This window comes from Dichomitus squalens (genome assembly GCF_000275845.1).
Source record: "Dichomitus squalens LYAD-421 SS1 unplaced genomic scaffold DICSQscaffold_1, whole genome shotgun sequence".
NCBI classification, from domain to species: Eukaryota; Fungi; Basidiomycota; class Agaricomycetes; order Polyporales; family Polyporaceae; genus Dichomitus; species Dichomitus squalens.
This window is the reverse complement of record NW_006766883.1, coordinates 1401424-1418128: the sequence shown is the minus strand read 5'-3', so window position 1 is coordinate 1418128 and position 16705 is coordinate 1401424. Positions and strand designations below refer to the sequence as shown.

The 16705-nt window shown below is 55.4% G+C and overlaps 6 protein-coding genes across 6 annotated transcripts; 3 read left to right on the top strand and 3 right to left on the bottom strand.

Moving 5' to 3' along the window:
* Nucleotides 1-199: 199 nt before the first annotated feature.
* Nucleotides 200-2413, bottom strand: DICSQDRAFT_151274 (uncharacterized protein). The gene is made up of 5 exons (XM_007360291.1): nucleotides 1616-2413; nucleotides 1404-1557; nucleotides 602-1350; nucleotides 483-546; nucleotides 200-417 (listed from the first exon to the last, which is right to left on the bottom strand). Exons 1-5 carry the CDS (start codon nucleotides 2234-2236, stop codon nucleotides 227-229), a joined length of 1779 nt encoding a protein of 592 aa, XP_007360353.1. The 5' UTR covers nucleotides 2237-2413; the 3' UTR covers nucleotides 200-226.
* A 444-nt stretch (nucleotides 2414-2857) lies between these two features.
* On the bottom strand, nucleotides 2858-4862 carry DICSQDRAFT_76025 (uncharacterized protein). The gene is made up of 6 exons (XM_007360290.1): nucleotides 4415-4862; nucleotides 4056-4358; nucleotides 3759-3976; nucleotides 3564-3704; nucleotides 3395-3501; nucleotides 2858-3339 (listed from the first exon to the last, which is right to left on the bottom strand). Exons 1-6 carry the CDS (start codon nucleotides 4767-4769, stop codon nucleotides 3015-3017), a joined length of 1449 nt encoding a protein of 482 aa, XP_007360352.1. The 5' UTR covers nucleotides 4770-4862; the 3' UTR covers nucleotides 2858-3014.
* Nucleotides 4863-5696: 834 nt separating this feature from the next.
* DICSQDRAFT_164710 (uncharacterized protein) lies at nucleotides 5697-7259 on the top strand (the record flags this gene model as incomplete). Its single annotated transcript, XM_007360289.1, has 6 exons — nucleotides 5697-5756; nucleotides 5816-5826; nucleotides 5879-6110; nucleotides 6164-6655; nucleotides 6781-6842; nucleotides 7067-7259. 6 exons carry the CDS (start codon nucleotides 5697-5699, stop codon nucleotides 7257-7259), a joined length of 1050 nt encoding a protein of 349 aa, XP_007360351.1.
* A 2814-nt stretch (nucleotides 7260-10073) lies between these two features.
* Nucleotides 10074-12319, top strand: DICSQDRAFT_131140 (uncharacterized protein). The gene is made up of 5 exons (XM_007360288.1): nucleotides 10074-10363; nucleotides 10420-10560; nucleotides 10617-10696; nucleotides 10758-11125; nucleotides 11193-12319. Exons 1-5 carry the CDS (start codon nucleotides 10167-10169, stop codon nucleotides 12132-12134), a joined length of 1728 nt encoding a protein of 575 aa, XP_007360350.1. The 5' UTR covers nucleotides 10074-10166; the 3' UTR covers nucleotides 12135-12319.
* On the bottom strand, nucleotides 12319-14226 carry DICSQDRAFT_151271 (uncharacterized protein). Its single transcript, XM_007360287.1, has 6 exons — nucleotides 13986-14226; nucleotides 13870-13926; nucleotides 12731-13815; nucleotides 12654-12669; nucleotides 12487-12581; nucleotides 12319-12424 (listed from the first exon to the last, which is right to left on the bottom strand). The coding sequence occupies exons 2-3, from the start codon at nucleotides 13891-13893 to the stop codon at nucleotides 12733-12735; spliced, it is 1107 nt and encodes a 368-aa protein (XP_007360349.1). The 5' UTR covers nucleotides 13894-13926; nucleotides 13986-14226; the 3' UTR covers nucleotides 12319-12424; nucleotides 12487-12581; nucleotides 12654-12669; nucleotides 12731-12732.
* Nucleotides 14227-14642: 416 nt separating this feature from the next.
* On the top strand, nucleotides 14643-16695 carry DICSQDRAFT_95709 (uncharacterized protein; the record flags this gene model as incomplete). The annotated part of the gene is made up of 3 exons (XM_007360286.1): nucleotides 14643-14767; nucleotides 14820-15750; nucleotides 15804-16695. Exons 1-3 carry the CDS (start codon nucleotides 14662-14664, stop codon nucleotides 16693-16695), a joined length of 1929 nt encoding a protein of 642 aa, XP_007360348.1. The 5' UTR covers nucleotides 14643-14661.
* Nucleotides 16696-16705: the final 10 nt, after the last annotated feature.

Below are 16705 nucleotides of genomic sequence, written 5' to 3'. Positions count from 1 at the left end.
CTCGTCTATTTGTTCAGAATAGTATTCAAGGCAAAAGGCGGCTGTTTTCGACGTGATGTCCACGCACTCACCTTCATTTTGCCTCCGAGTCTGCATCGTTGGCATCATGCATATTATATGCATACTGTACATTAGTGCACCAAGCGTTGGGATCCCTATTTTCATGATTGCTTCATTGCCCAACTTTGTTTTACTCCGTCAGATTTGTTAGGTGAATACATGCGATCTAGAGCATATTGTCATCCGGGTACAATGTTTTCATCTCCGCCGTCAAGACAAAGCTGGTAGGATTTCCTTCCGAGTCAACCTCGCTGAATGAGACATCCTCGACGTATCGCCCAAATTGGGGTAACATGTTGTGCAACCGCTGCGCTTTCTCCTTGGGCAATCCTGCGTATTCGAGTTCCGCCTTTCTCCCTGTGAACAAAGGCGATCAATCAATCGAATGAGCTTAATAGTGAATATCTTATAAGGCAGCGTACAATATTCCACGCCGTGAGGGAACGCAACTTTGTGAAGCACTATCTCACTGTCATCTCGTGAAGACTAGGTGACACCTTAAGAGATTTCTGCAACGCAGGAGAGCTACTGGGCCACGTACCGTCCAGCCGATAATAACACCCTTGTCCCCCTGGGCTGGTTGGGCGGTGACGACCTTCCCAATCGCGCCCAAATCGTGCCCAGGAAATTGAGAAGGGCGCGTCACCAGCTTCTCCAGATCCTCCAGTTGCTTCGCCATCTGTTTGACAGCCTCTACGTGCGTATTGTTGACGGCGACGACGTCGGAGGTTTTGTAAAAAAGGGCGTCAAGTAAGATGACATGAGCGTCGAGAGGGAGAAAGTCTGCCATGCCCTCTGGGAAAACGATAAAAGTGTCTTTAGAAGGGATCATAGTGGTCGCCAGCGCGCATTGGGCTGCGTGAGATGCGAGGAGGGCTCGATCCAAAGGGCTCTCAGACCACTCGGCGACGCGATGCTCGTTGTATAGCGTGAAGTTCCGAGCTGCTTCTTTGATAGACTGCAAGAAAAACCACCTCACGGATAAAGGCGGCAGATATCCATTCTCGTCGAGGAACTTCTTCAATACGGGGAGATCACTGGCGGGATAGAAAGAAGTGTCCGAGGCGAGGTTGATGAGGAGCGGATCGTGGTCCGCCTTCCCGGTATGGACAACGCAGACCGCCGTGTCCGACTGCGGGACGAGGGTGGCATACGCTAGTAGACCAAGATGGTTACAGAGGCAAAGGAAGATCCATGTCTTGGAGAAAGTGGTAAGCGGGAAGTCCCTCGCCTCCATGAGCAGTGTGTGCGGGTAAGAGTTCACGATATATTCGTCGACATCTGGGTCAACTATGGAGAATACATATCAGCGGGCCTCCGAACGTTATTCACTGTAGACTCACAAGCATTGCCTATCCAATCTTGGGACCTCATGTAGTCGATGATCGTGTCACAGGCTCGCCTCAAGTCGAAGTTCGGGTCGTCCTGGTCCCAAACGGTCTCCCGCCCATGCAGAGTACGACACTCTTCCGCACTCTCGTCAAACTCGTCTCTGATCTATTGACAGTCAGGCAATCAGCTTCTGGGGAATTGGGACACACAACATTCGACTCGCCTGGTGAGGCGACCATCCGAAGAATGCCGACCAGGCAGCAAGCATATCCTCCATCTCGATCCCCAGGTGATTCTGAGCGGCACCATGCCATATCGTGACCGCCCAATGTCTAGCAATGACGCCTTGGACGGCCTTCGCCCAGTAACTCCTGGGTAATGCGTGCGGTGCGGCCGGTTCATCGGGACAGGGGTCGCTATCGGAGCGAAAGTATGGTGGAACGGGCAGCATGATCTCTTCGTATAAGGCGTCCCAGACGTCGAAAGACAGATCCTTCGCAAGTACCAACGCATGTTCCGCGCGTCCAGGGATCTCTGTCCGTACCTTGTCCACAAGGTCTAAGGCTCGGTGATCCAGCGCGCGGCGCTCGAAGTACAAACCACGCCAGTCGTCCCCAAACCGCTGGCGCCGACTGGCTTCCTTCTCGGGCACGTCATGGGTGTATCGATCCTCGTATAGCACCTTCCAGATTGAGAGTCGTGCGACGATGGCACGTACGTACGAGTTCACGGCAGAGAGGTTCACGAGCGTCTTGATGTTGTCCGGGGAACTCGACGGATTGAGAAAGCCGCAGATATGGATATACAACTCGACTGGGAGTTCGGAACCGTAAGCATTCAGCATTTTCTTCAACGACTGAGGTTCCTGCGCGCGTTGAATTGGATGTCTTCTGGTGGTCGAACGTTGGCAGCAAAGTGGTACAATGTACGGACAAAGCCTCCAGTGGCAAAGGGTCGAGCCCGGTTGGGATTCACCCGCGGGCGTCTGATGCGGGCGCCGTACGAAAGTACTTAGAGTTTGCAGTAATCGTGGCTCCGCTGTGAGCAATGATGAGTCTCGTTCTCCAGGACGTAGTGCGTCTAACGCCTTTCGTACAGCTTCTTCCAGCATTGCAATCGTGCTACGATAGAGCACAAGTACGCACTGATCTGTAAGAGTTGAGGGGGGAGGTCTTGACCAGTTCCGATGGCGGAAGGAAGTCTGCGATCAGCCTGTAGGGTTCTACAAGGAGCATAACGCGCGAATCACGCGTCTGAGATATTTCTGAAAGGCGTACAAGAGTTGGCGCGATGGGAAGCTAGTGTACGTGCCCTGAAGCTTAAGACGCGTTGAGGATGGGCACGGAGTCAAGTGCTTGCTTGCTATTAGCGCTGACGGGGACCGAGCGTCGGTTCGTTCGGCAAGTCTTCAAGGCAGCCCCGAGATTGCGACGCGCAGCCCCCCAAGTAAGTAGTACAACAAATCGGTTGATACGCTTTTAATACGACACAGCAAGCTATATTCAGCAGTGCCAGTATATATACAATATTAGCTATAAGGCAGCAGCGTTCCTCGGTGTCGGTCACCCAGCGCGCTGTGTTCACGACACACGATCCGAAGTCGCGGAACGAGCTGCAGCTACTCAATGATCGTCTGCGCCCTTAAAGCCCCACTTGAGGACCCGCGTCACGCCGTCCTGCCATGACTGCACCCTACGCCGCGAGACGATCGAGTACGTCGACCGGTCGGTCCCCACGAACCCGACGGCGGCCGACTGGATCGCAGCATCGATGATGACGGGGTACCACCGCCCGTATACCGCCGCTGTCCGCATGGCGTCGTGGTCGACGGTCCTCCAGCCCAGCGCCTTGATCTGGTCCCACCACGCCGGGTCCTTCTCGTCGCTCGAGATGAAGATGCGGTCAACGTCCAAGCCCTTGCGCTCGCGGAGCTCATCCTGGACCTCTCTGCGATGCGGGTGATAAGCCAACAGATCAACCAGAGTCACTGATTAGCACGTACTTCACCCTCCGCTCAATAGCAGAGATGGGAGCAAAGCAATCCTCGGGGTTCTCGGCAGCCCAGCACCAATTGCTGAAATCCCCGTGACGTATGTGAACGGCAATGAACTGTGATAGCCTCATGGGATGAGCATTCAACACGGTAGAAACAAGCGACGGGAGAAACCAACCGGCGGCATGTTGGTCCCTGGTGGCAACTCAAACACCTCGCGCACATACTGCTGCGTGATCAGCTCGATGCGTTGTGTCCAGTGGAAGTGTCGCAAAACATATCTCCACATGGGAGCGTAGTCAAAGTCATACTCGTATGACTAGAAACGGAGGGGCTCAATGCGCACTCTGAGGAAGATGAACGCAAAACTGACCTGCTGAGCACATGCGTAATACAAGTAATCATAACATAGCACATGCTCTTCGGGATCCAACACGGCGTTGTGAAGTGGGGACGGTAGAGCGTGGCCGATATTGCGCGAGCGCTCTTCCGGATAGCTGAGGCGTGTAAGCGCCATGAAAGTGCTGCACGAATCATGTTCGTAGTTCGGAATCAGCTTCACCCAGTCGGGTGCTTTAGTGTATGACAGGTCTGCCAAATAGAGTTGGTCAGGGAAGGTAGCTTACACGGCAAACAAGGCTTCGAAGTCTTGTCAAGAAGGCAGGCTCACCGAGCTTGAGCCAATCCGGTGCGGCGCTGGGTCTTGGGTGGTGCTCGTGGTATTGGACGGCTTCCCAGATGTTCCAGCAGCCGAGATCATCTACTACGTTGCTCTCGGGATCCTTGACCTCGTCCCATTCGACGATCTCGATGCCAGACTCTTCTATGAAACGAGGGACGTCGAAGACCTCTCCGAAAGGAATGGGGGCGGCGTCTCCGCCAATGTGAGAGGGCGTGAACATGGGGATGATAGGTACACGCTCGGTGAGGCTGCCGAGGTAGATCAGGTTGGCGTAGGTCATGACATCGTTGGCTGGGGCGATTAGAATGGTTAAAAGACACAGTAGAGAGCGGCTAAGGGAGACTCACTCCATCCAGCGGAAGGCCATGAAGTGATGTATTTGGTGTCATTCCGTAGGTTGTCGCGGAAGCTTTGCGTAGGAGGACCGAGCAGACGCGGCGAATATGAATACTCCTCCTCTTCCGATACAGGCTCCCGGTCGGGCTCTGAAGCAGCAGGAGGGAGCGGGGGGTGGGTCAGATCCACTTCAGGTCTTCGGTCGTTCGTCTCAGGTTGCTGTGGCGGAGCGTTCCCGTGCTCGGGTGTCACCTGGAAAGTCTCCTCAGGAACGCGACCAAAGGTGGTGACCGAAAGGGCTACGAAAGAAAGGACAGTGAGGGAGAAGAGGGCACCGAGTAAACGTCGTCTAGGGAGGTAGGACATGTAGGAGCGGGACGAAGAACGAGACGTGGGAGAGGAAGGCGGGGTGAAGTCAGCGTAGGGCAGAAGGGGTATCCTGGAGTCGGAGCGTTCATGTTTCCCGCTGGTGGTGTCCGATCGTTCAGCCATGGAGGTCCCGACGCGACGACGAAAGGCACAAGACTACTCGGAGTCGGCCAAGGTCAAGGGGTGAATAGATAAAGGGGATCATAATTAGAGCGCAGGGGCGGAAAAGCGGGGCCTGCAGACATGGGGCGCATGGAACGGAGCGTGGCGTCTGGCAAGCAGAGCACCTCCGCGTCTGGCCCATCCATCGAATCGCACTTGACGCATCCGGCAGAGCCCCTGCGCCTCCCAGATCTCGATTCATCGTCGGCTAATCCCCACTCTTAGATTTGTGACCTCCCGATTAATTTCGGTCTTATCTCGTCCCTGTCACACACTGTCACACTTCCGTTGCCCGGCGTCTGGTTTGCGCCGTTGGGCAGCTGTAACCTGTCGCAATCAGCTTCGACTGTCCGCTTCTCGTCTTGAGCCGCCGTCTCCCCCGCAATCCCATTGACTTCCGAGGCGTATCGCCCGCTGTCAGTCTCACCATACTGCCACAGGTCAGGCGCAGCGTACGTTGCGGGTTGTCACATTCCCTGGAACGCAATGCAGTAAATCGCAATCGATGCCCACCTTTACTCGATGCATTATTCCGCAAGCGTCTACTGGAACCTCGGAACGGAGGCAGGCGTGCTCCTGCACGTACGCCTCATGCCCCTCTATTGCCCGCAATCCGAGTTCTAGCCTAAAAATGAGAAGTCGTCATTCAGTCCCTTGTGTCATCCTTGCCGTCGACGTTGGCCATCGGCCCCTACCAGCGCTCGACTTTACTAGCTGATCCCTTCCTCATCCTCTTGTCTCGCAGCAATGGACACCAAAAACATGTCTCAGCGGTCGCTCGTGGCGGGTGTAGTCTCGTTCTACATGTCTGCGGCACTGGTGGTAAGTGGCATTGAGAAGAGCCCGATCGCAATAACAATGATCATTGTTTCATGTCTTAGATGGTGTTTGTGTAAGTCACCCGATCGTTGCGTGTCTTGCATACATTAATGCGAGATCGACAGAAACAAGGCTGTCCTCAATGGGTCTCCCAGTCTTCCGCTGTTGTTCTTGCTCAATCAGCTAGTCCTTGCGGTCATCCTTCTCCATGGCGCTGCCTTCGTCACTCCCAAGGTTGAGATCCCACAGCTGAAGCTCGAGACCGCCAAGAAACTCGTTCCGGTCACGTTCGTTAACGTGTCCGGACTGGTCTTCAACATCCTTTGTCTTCGAGGTGTTGAGGCGTCGTATTTTCAGGTGAGCTTTCGCGCTTCTCGATGGCACTCATTTGCTGATCCACCGTGCTGTAGATTGCCAGAGGACTTGTCCTCCCGTTAACCATCGGCGTATCCTCAGCGCATAGTCGTTCCATCCCATCTGTCCGGGTCCTCCTGGCCGCATTCATCGTTACCTTCGGTTTCTTCATCGGTGTGGCACCGGACGCGGCGACGACACAGCAACTTCGGGAGGCCCCAAGCCAACTATCTATCTTCTACGGCGTACTTTCGTCGCTGTTTATCGCCATTCACGCAGTTCTCATCAAGATATCGCTGCCCCATGCCGGGAACTCCACCATTCAGCTCGCATACTGGCAAAACCTTGGTTCTGCCATACTCTTGGCCCCTTTCATCCTCTTCCAAGGAGAACTTTCGGAGCTCTCCGAACTCTATCGCGACCCGGACTGGAACTCGAAGATATTTGTCTGGGGTAGCCTCGTCACCGGCGTGTTCGGCTTCCTGCTGTGTGTTGCCGGGTTGCTCAGTATCAAGGTTACTAGCCCGGTGACGCACATGTTCTCGAGCGTGAGTTCATCAACTCTACAGAGTCTCCATGTGCGCAGTACCTAACCTTGCTTCCCGTCGCCCCCGCTCTGGTGCCCCTCTGGTATCGTGGCATGGATCCTCATTCAACTATCTGTCTATTCTAGGCCGCGCGCTCAGCCATTCAGACACTCCTCGGGGTCTGGTTGTTCAACGACCTCCTATCGACGTAAGTGCTTCTTTGCGAGTCCATCTCACCCTTTCGCCCTTCGCGTCGTTTCCAGACCTCTGTCACCCGCCGTATCCCCGTTTCACCAATCACCTTCCACCGTGCCTGTGCACTATCGCGATCCCGATAGACTTGCCGCATGACACTCGCCTTCCCTTCTCCACTTCTGATCCTTTCAGGGACCAGCAGGAATCGAGCTCTGACTGGTAACGTAACACATCTAGGAACCGTGTTGCCTCCATCCTCGTAATCGCCGCCGGGACGATGTACTACACATGGGTCAAGTCTGTCGAGACTGCGCCTCCTCCGCCTTCGCCCCGCGATGATGTCGAAGCGTCAGCCGCCAATCGTCTCAATCGCATCGGGGAAGACGAGATGGTCGACATGCAGGCGGAGAAGAAGAGCCATCCAGCTTAGGTGCTATGGCAATGGCCCGCCAATCTGTCTCATACTTCACGTCTTCGACGTTTGGCGGGAAGCTGGCGGGTGTCCCTGCTTGACATGGACGCCGACGCTCTACGATAGCGGGGTTCGTGGGGCATTTGCGGACATCAGTCGTGCAGGGAACCGAGCCTCCTTACGATGTCCAGGGGTATTCTTGTCACTTTGCATAACCGGACGCTGTATCGTTTATGGGACTGCGTTCCGTAAGGGACCTCCTAGAGTATGTATCAGACAACTTCGACTCGACTAGAGCACACCACGCGATGTTCCGATCTCTTCGCGACGTGCTTCCTCCTAAATAGTGTGTTCTGGGACATCTCCCAATGGATTCCTACACTAGCCGCGGGACCCGTGGCCTCAGCAGACCACGAGGGAAACCCAAGGTCCCGAGGCCGGACCATGCTCTACTGAGGCCGTCCTCTTGGCGTTTCCGCGGCCAGCTCCCTCCCATGCAAGTGCTCCGTTCCCTTGGGACCTCGAAACCTTTGTAGACGCTTCCGTGTGCTTCCTCGACGTTTGCCATGCTGTCATTCTCAAGAGCATGGGAAAACCGCCGCTTCGTACCGCAGCCCGCCGTCGTGCGCGTGCGTCGGATGCTCCAGCCCGCAGGCATTATTGTGGCTGCTAGCACAACGTCCGGCGTCTATCCCACGCTCTGCAATATCCGAGGAATGCTGCAAGGCGTCGCAAGCCGACGAAACGCCACTCCTGCCTCTCCGTGCCTCGACTATGCCCGATCAGGTGGTGACATCGACCTGTCTGAGCGTTGGGCACGAGGCGTTCTCGGACGTCGAAGTCCGGGTCAAGTGTGACAAACCTTGCAGTCTCGGCCTCCACTCGCACGCTGGGAGTCTTGTTTGGCGAGCGTTTTGCACTCCTACGTGACATCGCCACCGTGCTACAGTTCTCCCATTGATGATCGCTGCCACGCGTACTGGAGGTCTGGTGCGCCTGAGGGTCATTTAGAATCAATGCATCGCTAGTCGGGTGTAGTTGACCTGAATTAGAACGCGCTTATTTGACATGGGTGATCCTGCGAGAGGGGCTCAGGTGCGGTTGTCTTCCTCCGGCTTTCGAACTATCGATGTATTGGACGACTTTCCATAAGGATTTACGGCTCTACGAACGTCCGTAGATTTCTAGGCGGGGTTTGAAACAGTCTCTGGATCTTGGGCGCTAAACAGGCGGCATGTTCTGCTCATCATCAGCACGTGACTGGAGTGGCTTATGTCATGTCTGTATTTGGCATGCAGTTCGCTTTGTCATGATGGCTCCTTCCTTTCTCGTGGTCACGGCACCGTATGCCGAGGTCTACGGACTGTCTACGGCCTGTTAGAGATTTAGAAAGGGGGGTCGGACCCCCCTCCTAGATTTTGACGTCCGTATCCTAAATTTCATCAGCGGAGTTCAGATCTGGTGTCGGCAACACTGCCCCTTGCCCAAATCGGTCTGTTTAGAGATTTACGGACGTCCGTAGAGCCGTAGATAGCTTATGGAAAGTCATCCATTATACGTTCCTCGCGTGTATGCGACCACCGACACTGACATGCCCTGCTTTAGTCGAAATCTAGCATTACGGAAGTACTATGAGTCCGAGTCCATGTCTGGGACACCGCATCTCGCTCGACAGGCCTGAATATGCTCTTGTCAGCGGCGTCAAGTTTCCCGCGACCTGACAGTCGTCGATCGCTACGGATGCTGTTCTTGTACCTTGTTAACATTGTTGTTTGTAGAGTTTAAGGCGCGACTGGCACCGATAAACGTTGATTGCGGAGGCTTTGTCGCACTAAACGGTATGTCCGAGACGATGGTTCCTCCCGGTCTGTCATCCGGACCTCATTTGGCCCCTGCAAACGGGATGGCTCGAGCTGGTACCGGTACCACCATCTACAGTACTAGTGAAGAACATCGTCACAGGTAGGTCTCGTGAGAGACGTCGACTTCTGCGCGAACACCGCACTCCACGTTTGGGCTACCGTCCGTGGAAGCTCGAGGGGAACTTTGCGGATCGAGGCCATGCTGCTTGGACTCTTGGGCTGCATTAATGCTGCCGCAGACAGCAATCTGAGAAATGGCATGGGGTTCGCCATTCCAGGTCTTGATCAGGATTTAGTCAGGTCACAGGCCGATGGAATCTAGCCTTCGATTGCGATCCGTACATTGATTACTTACTAGCAGTCATCGTGGGAATGGGCAAGAATATCTGTACTGTTGTGGGTATCTCATTTTGCGCTCCAGCCTTGTTCCAGCGTCCAAATGCATAGTAGTTGCTGAGGAGTCAGGACGACTGGGGTCCTCTGGGATTCCACTGGATCCGCATGGAAGACGGTGAAGCTCCATCATCGATGATTGGAGTGATTGTTCTGGTGCGGCGAAGAGAGCTCCGGACACACGTCGCTGGAAATACACGGACGTTGTCTCGTTCCGTGCAGCCTAATCTGAGTATTCCCGGCGCCCTCGGCCTCAGGATGCTTACGGGCCTCGGTCTCCTTCGAGAGATCACTTCTGTCTCTTACCATTTCGCTGCCGCTGTGGCTACCCCGACACCACGGTTTCGTGTCGAACTAACATCCGGGTGCATCGGTGCGCATCACGTCCGCGCCACCCGCAAAATTACAAGGATGCCGCTGGCCGTTGACACCAGCAGCCCCCGTGCTAACTCCCCTCCCCCCGAGGTGATCCATTTATTGGTCCTTGTGCGGCTGCAGCATCGCGCTTCCTCTTTCTCTGCCGCACCCGCTCTCCATCCACTCCTGACAGCTGCGTCTCATCTGGGACCCTTTAAACCCTAATTCCCGCGCGGTCTACCTGGACATATACTCGCTTTCACGCACGTCGGGCACCTCTTGATCAGGCTAACATCCTCGACTTCACCTCGCCATGGCATCCAACCGCGACTCCGCTGAGCTCCTTACCCCTCCTTTGTCCGCTGTTGCCAGCGACTTTGGCAAGGCATTCCCATTCGGCGACGCGCAAGGCACAGATGCCTCGCGCGCCACCCTGCGGTACGAGAGGAGGATGGGCGACACCGAGCTCTCCTACTTTCTCCCCTCGCGGCAAGCAGGCGTGAACGACATGTACGCAGAAGATGTCTCACATGTAGCAGAAGATACGCTGAACGTTGTATCTGCAGGTCTTTGCATCTTGGCTTCAGAGCAAAGGAGAGTGTCGCGAGACGCTCAAGGGTTCGCGCCGTTTGGGCGATCCTCCGCATGCGCCATCCCCTGCTCTGCGCGCGTGCAGAAATGCACGACTATGACGACGTGCGATTCGTGTGAGTTCGCCCCTGGCTGTATCGTGCGGAAGTTAGGTGCTGATTGCGGATTGCAGCTTCGACGCACCGTCGTCCGCACAAGACGCGCTGCTCAGCGCGGACGCCAACCTTGAGTACCGCATGCAGACCAAGGACGGTTAGTGTTGAGTTTCGCGCGCAAGACGTAACGCGTGGCACTGACATCTGCGGCTGCGCAGAGCTGATGGAGTCCTTCATGAACGGCCCGCGAACTTTGTCGAACGACCGTCTATCCTATCTCATCATTTCGGAACCCATCACCTCACCGGAGCTGATGCCTACCCCGCCGCGCACTCCCTCGCCGGCCTTGAGCGAGCCGCACGAACCGGAGCTAGAAGCCGCGGATGACGAAGGACATCAGGAAGCCGAGCGTACTCACCAGTACGAGCTGCTCATTTGCGCAATGCACTTCATCGGTGACGGCATGGCCTTGCATACATTCGCGAACGAGTTTTTCGGCCTCCTTGGAGGCGAGAAATCTGAAGACGAATTACGAGATATGCTAGAGGACGAATGGCGCTCTCGCTGGGCCGTCGCGCCTGAAGAGGTAAGGTTCTTCAGATGTCTATTCCGGTTTGCAACATATGCTTACCTGCGCGTTGTCGCCGTCGCAGTGTGCTCTCCCATCGGCGCTCGAAGATAACATGCCGCTCTCTCCAGCCAAGTTCCGCCGCGTCGCTGCCAAGGTGGACTTCCAGCTCTCCGAACAGCGGCTCGTCGGTGGCCAGGTGTTCCCTCGCAGCAAGCACCCGGAGCGCCATACTATCATCCCGACCGTGACGTTCCCAGAGGACCGCACAAAAGCCATCCTGAAGAAGTGCAAGGCACACGGCGTCTCGGTCTCTGCGGCGCTCTTCGCTATCTGCAACGTCGCCTGGGTACGCACGGCCGCAGAGGGCTGCAACAGGGAGCTGCCCACGCTCATGTATTCCGCGCTCAACCTCCGCCCCTACTTCACCAGGAAGCCTACTTCCGAGCTGTGGAACTCGTACTGGTACCTCGCCATCGGCTACTTCAACGTCGTGCTGCCGTCCTTCCTCCCCTCCGCTTCTGCACCGGAGGGGCAAGAGTCGACCTTCTGGCTTCGAGCGCAGCAGGCAAAGGCGCAGAGCACCAAGGCGGCGAAGAATCCCCTCATGGCTTCACGCGCGCACGAGATGTCGCGGAAGCGCGGGGCGCAGGCGCGTGCATGGGGCCGAGAAGATGACGAGCGCGAGAAGGGGACTTGGGTGCCGCCGCCGCCGCCTGTCCAGGCTGCTCCTGTGAAGGAGTCGGCCTTCCCGGCAAGGGCGAAGGCGCCGTCTTCTGCACTCATCGGGCTGTCTTTGCTTGGTAACCTTGACGGCATCTACAAGCATGCCACGTTCCCGAACACCGAGCTCCACACGTTGACCACGGGTTCAAGGCAGCGCCATGGTGGGATGCTGCTGTTCGGGTACACGTTCAAGGGGAAGCTCTGGATCAGCCTGGGGTACGACGAGAATGGGTTCGCGGACGGGGTCATTGACCGCTTCTGGAAGGAAGCGATGGATTGCGTCGACCAATTCTTGGGATGAACGTGCGAGACTGGACTGGGACACTCACTTCACTATCTTCGCATTTCACAGACTTTGCTAGCCATGGACGTCTCCATCTTACGTTTATGTACGCATGATTCTTTGGATAGGTTTCCGAGTGCCTTGTATGACGTGTGTAAGTTACCGCAGCAGGACGTAATGATGACTGTCACCTGAACCTTGTCCCTCACGTCGGGTTGATGCACAGACGTCGTTCAGATACATGAAAGCGCTATTGCGCAGCTCGAGGGTTTAGTCCATATGTATCCATCCCGGCGTATGACGCGTGGCTGTAGTACGGCCACTTTGCCAGTCAATGCCTAACGCTGTCGTTGCTACCGAGAAGACGCACCATCCGCGCTACCATCATGCGACAGTCGCGATCACCTGAACGGCTTCCATACGTTGCGAAACCTGACATGCCGCGTATGTATCGAGAAGAATCTGATATGCGGAGCATGAGACAGCTTGAGCGACATGGCAGTTTGACAACGTAAGATAACGGGTGGCACATACGTGAACGCTCGAGTTCTACCTGATACATTGCTCGTCAGCTATGATTGCGGGAATGCAGGAATGCCACAAGGGCTCGTTACCGTCAGTTCCAGCTGAACCCACCACTGTCCTCTGAACGGTGAGAGAACTTGATCCCATTAGAATGACATGCCTCCGCGACGCGGGATAGGCACTCTGGATATCCCTTTGAGTAGAAGACAAGTGAGGTAAGGCGGCCGCCATTGCGACGGGCGCGACTAAGGTAGGTAAGGAGCGCCTCCTCTTGCTTGAACAAGACGCTGTCGCACGAGAACGCCAGGGTGATCAGGGTGGGAGGCAGGCGTTCGAACATTCGAGCAGAGTACGTCTCTTCGGCACAGCGGAGATAGTCCAAGGCAGGGTACTGTCGCACGAGGACGTCCAGGAATGGGGGAGCACCGTCACGCATGTGAATGGTGGAGATGTATAGCTTCCTCAGACCAAGACAATGTATCTCTATGGCGGAGATCAGTTGCCTGTCTTCGAGACTGTCGTACCCCATGTTGCATGTAAGCTGCAAGGATTCTAAGTGTGGGCCTACGGCGGCTAGGAAGGCGTCGATGATCGAGCCGTGCCCGATAGAGAGGTAGAGGTTGAGGTGCCTCAACTGAGACGTCAAGGGTGCGACTAGGTTGCCCGTTTCGCGGCCCGAGAGCTCGAGGGTGAGATACTGAAGATGTGGCATATCGATAATCGACTGCAACCTCTCTGAGTCATGTAATCGACCTCGGAAACGGGCACGGGGTGCAGTGCGGACAGCTGGATACCATACGACCGCTGGAACCATATTGCCGCGGACCCAGAACCAATGAAATTCACGGAGGCCATGTGCGGGTAGGAGTCGGATCCAGTCAATGTCGTTCGGGTTGGGCGAGTGATTCCACAGTGTGATGAGCCGCAGTGTTCGGACGTATCCTCGGAGGTGAGGTGATGTGCGCATCGTTCGAGCGAAGAGGTTGTCCCGCTGTCGGTAATTCGAAACCGAGAACAGGATGTCCCTGTACAAGACACGTTGTACCGGCTGCGTCCATGCTTGGCAAACGAGGGCTGCGGCAGGAAGCGTGCCGGCCAAGACCTCACACTCGAAGATATGGTCAAGGACGTCCTGGTTGAGCATGGTCAGCTTTGCAGATGTGGCTTGACTTCCCTTCTGAGAAGTAGCGTTCAATTTTGACAATGAAAAGCGTGACCTGCCTCTTACCTGGAGAGAACACGCGCGATGCATGCCTCATAAGATGATGCCATGTCTCCTTTCATCCTGGACGGAAGGGTTACTGTTGACATGGGAAAGTTACCACATGGATTCGAGCGACTCACGTGGTCATCCTCATGGCATTGCATGACGGTGGCTTTGTCATAGCCGCTGCGTTACATGCCTGAAACTCCCATCACTACAGGACAGATCATCCCGAGCCCAATCCTTCAATGCGACTGACGTGGTGATACAGTATGTAGCCTCCAGCCAAATGATGTTCCCTTGAATCCAAGCCCACTGGAATTCGCGGATGCGATGCGCCGGGAGCAGCTGGTTCCAATCGCAGAAGTTGGGCGTGGGTCCGTGGGTCCGTAGTGTAATGAGCGAAAGACTGCGGACAAGACGAGAGACCATCTCATGTCCAGCCGCCGGCCTGGAATCCGCCACGTTTCTCGTGAGCTTTGAAGAATAATGGCGATTGAGGACTTACTAGGACACTAAAGGTGACTGAATAGATGTACAAACATATTTCAAGCACTCCCCGAGCTTATATACTCTCAGAGAACACAAGATGTAGTAGTTCTGATCTGAGGGGGTGTGGACGTTGAGAATACCTCTCAGGTTGCGAGCCACGACTAAGCGCCAATGAGGGTGATTCACGTGCTCGACGCGTCGGACGCGTCTTTGCCTTCACCGCAGTCCACCGCCTGCTCCTCTCCCACAGCGTCTCCGTCACCCCCGCCCGAGCTCTCTTCCCCTCCCAGCCTCTCTACAGCTTTGGAACTCAGTACAGAGGACATGTCTACTACTGCGAGCTCAGCGCAAGCAGCGACGTATCGACCAGGCCGTCAAACCCCAGTGCCGCCGCCACAACATCGGCCCGTCGTAACTGATGATTACGAGCGTAAGTACTATTCTCAACTTTCCATGCACAATTGACCGTTTTCGGTGGATAGGCTGGTACACGGAGGCGACTCCCAATAATCGAATGCTGCTCTCGTTACGTTCTGGCATCGACTCCGAAGTCGCTTGGGCTCTTGATCGTCTTTGCCGTCTCTGCCTTAACGAGCAGTTCATGCTCATAGCCATTCCAGGATTGACGGACGCGCTATTTGAATGGCCGGAATGGTACGTCAAGGAGGGGCACAAGCAATATACCGAAGCGGACAACTTTTTTGCGACTCCGAAGGCGAAGGAACGAAAACGGAGGCATGCTATTGAGTCCCTTTTCATCCTCCGCAATGCAGGAATGCACGAGGCCAATGCTCGTGAGCTTTCCAGTTACCCTAAAATTCCTGATCTTGTCCTCCGCGCTCTACATGACCTCGAATTGAACTCGGATGCCAACTCCGAGTTCATCCTCTATATCCTGGAAATACTGCAATCCATCGCCTCCACCGTTACCCTTCCCATACCATCCGCCCCATACTGCAACAGCCCAGTTGGACCGCTACAGCAGATAGCCGGCTTTTCTTCCAACCGAAGCCTCATCATCTCCTCCTTGATCACGCTCACCACGATGTACTCGAATCCCGTCAATACCTATCAACTCTCAGCCGAAGCCCCCGCACTCGAAACATCCATGAACGTGCTCCCGTTGATACTTGACAAGGAGCTCATCGACGCCGCCTTGAACTACTTGTACGCTCATCTCTCCTATCCTCCTATGACCAAGGCCTTCCTCCGGCACCCCAGAATGCCAGGAACACTGAGGTTACTCGTTTCCCTCATCCTCGCCGACCAATTGGAAGAGACTGTATCCTTCGAAATCGGCTTGCCGGTATACACCGCTCCCTCACAATCAGTCACCGTCCACGACCATGAACTTACGAAGGAGGAGCTTGATACTCTGTTACCAGTACCTGAACCTCAGCGGTGTTATGAATGGTGAGGTCTCATGTTAATGAACGTGTAATGAGCACGCTCAAGCAGACACACAGGATGAAGACCATGTTTGTGGCAAAGGCAGACGGCGAGCTGACGCAGGTCGACTTCTGGAACTTGTACAAGGACGCCTTTGCGCCTTACTCGGACCGTTATCCACCGCTCGTTGCATCTGACGTGATCAAGAACGTGAATGCGGTTTTCCCACAAGCTCAGGCTATGGTGCTACCTGGTCCCCCTCAGCGTTTCGTGGTACGCGGCGTCGATCGTCGAAAAGACTTCTCCACGAGCACTCAGTTCAAGTGCCTATGGGACCGCTCGCAGTGCCCCTCGGAGCCCTTCGTCTCTACGAACGAGCTCTATGAGCACATCCTGGAGCAGCATATCCAACCTTTCGAAGGCGCGCATCTTCCGTGCCTCTGGTCTTCGTGTCCCCAGACAGAAATTACGAAAGCACAGATGCGCGGCCACGTCCTTACTCATCTTCCGGACGAGCAGCCGCAGCCAAAAGACCCGAATCAACCTGACACCATCACGCTCCCTTCCGTCAACTATCCACACCCCATTCCCAATCCTACATCACGACCTCCTCCGCCGGCGCGCTCAACGCGAGTCACATACATGCGGCCCCATGTCGATCCTCCGCCAAGCTCGCTCACTGCGTTGCTATGCTTGCGAGTGCTTTTCCGTGCGGCATATGCTTCGTCAGATGTTGCTCCTCGCGTGGACGAGAACCATTTTGGCTTCCCGGGTATCGTGGACGACCTGAGCGATGAGGATGAAGAGCAATACGGCGACACGGAAGAGGAGAAAGAGGGGAAGCGAAGAGGCAAGAAGGCGTTCATGGCGATCCGATATCTCTTGGAGGACGTACGGTTGAGGCATGATACGTTCCAAGCGTGGGTGACGGAGATGATAGATGCGGGATTGTCTGGTGTTGCAGATTGACGTCGGACTT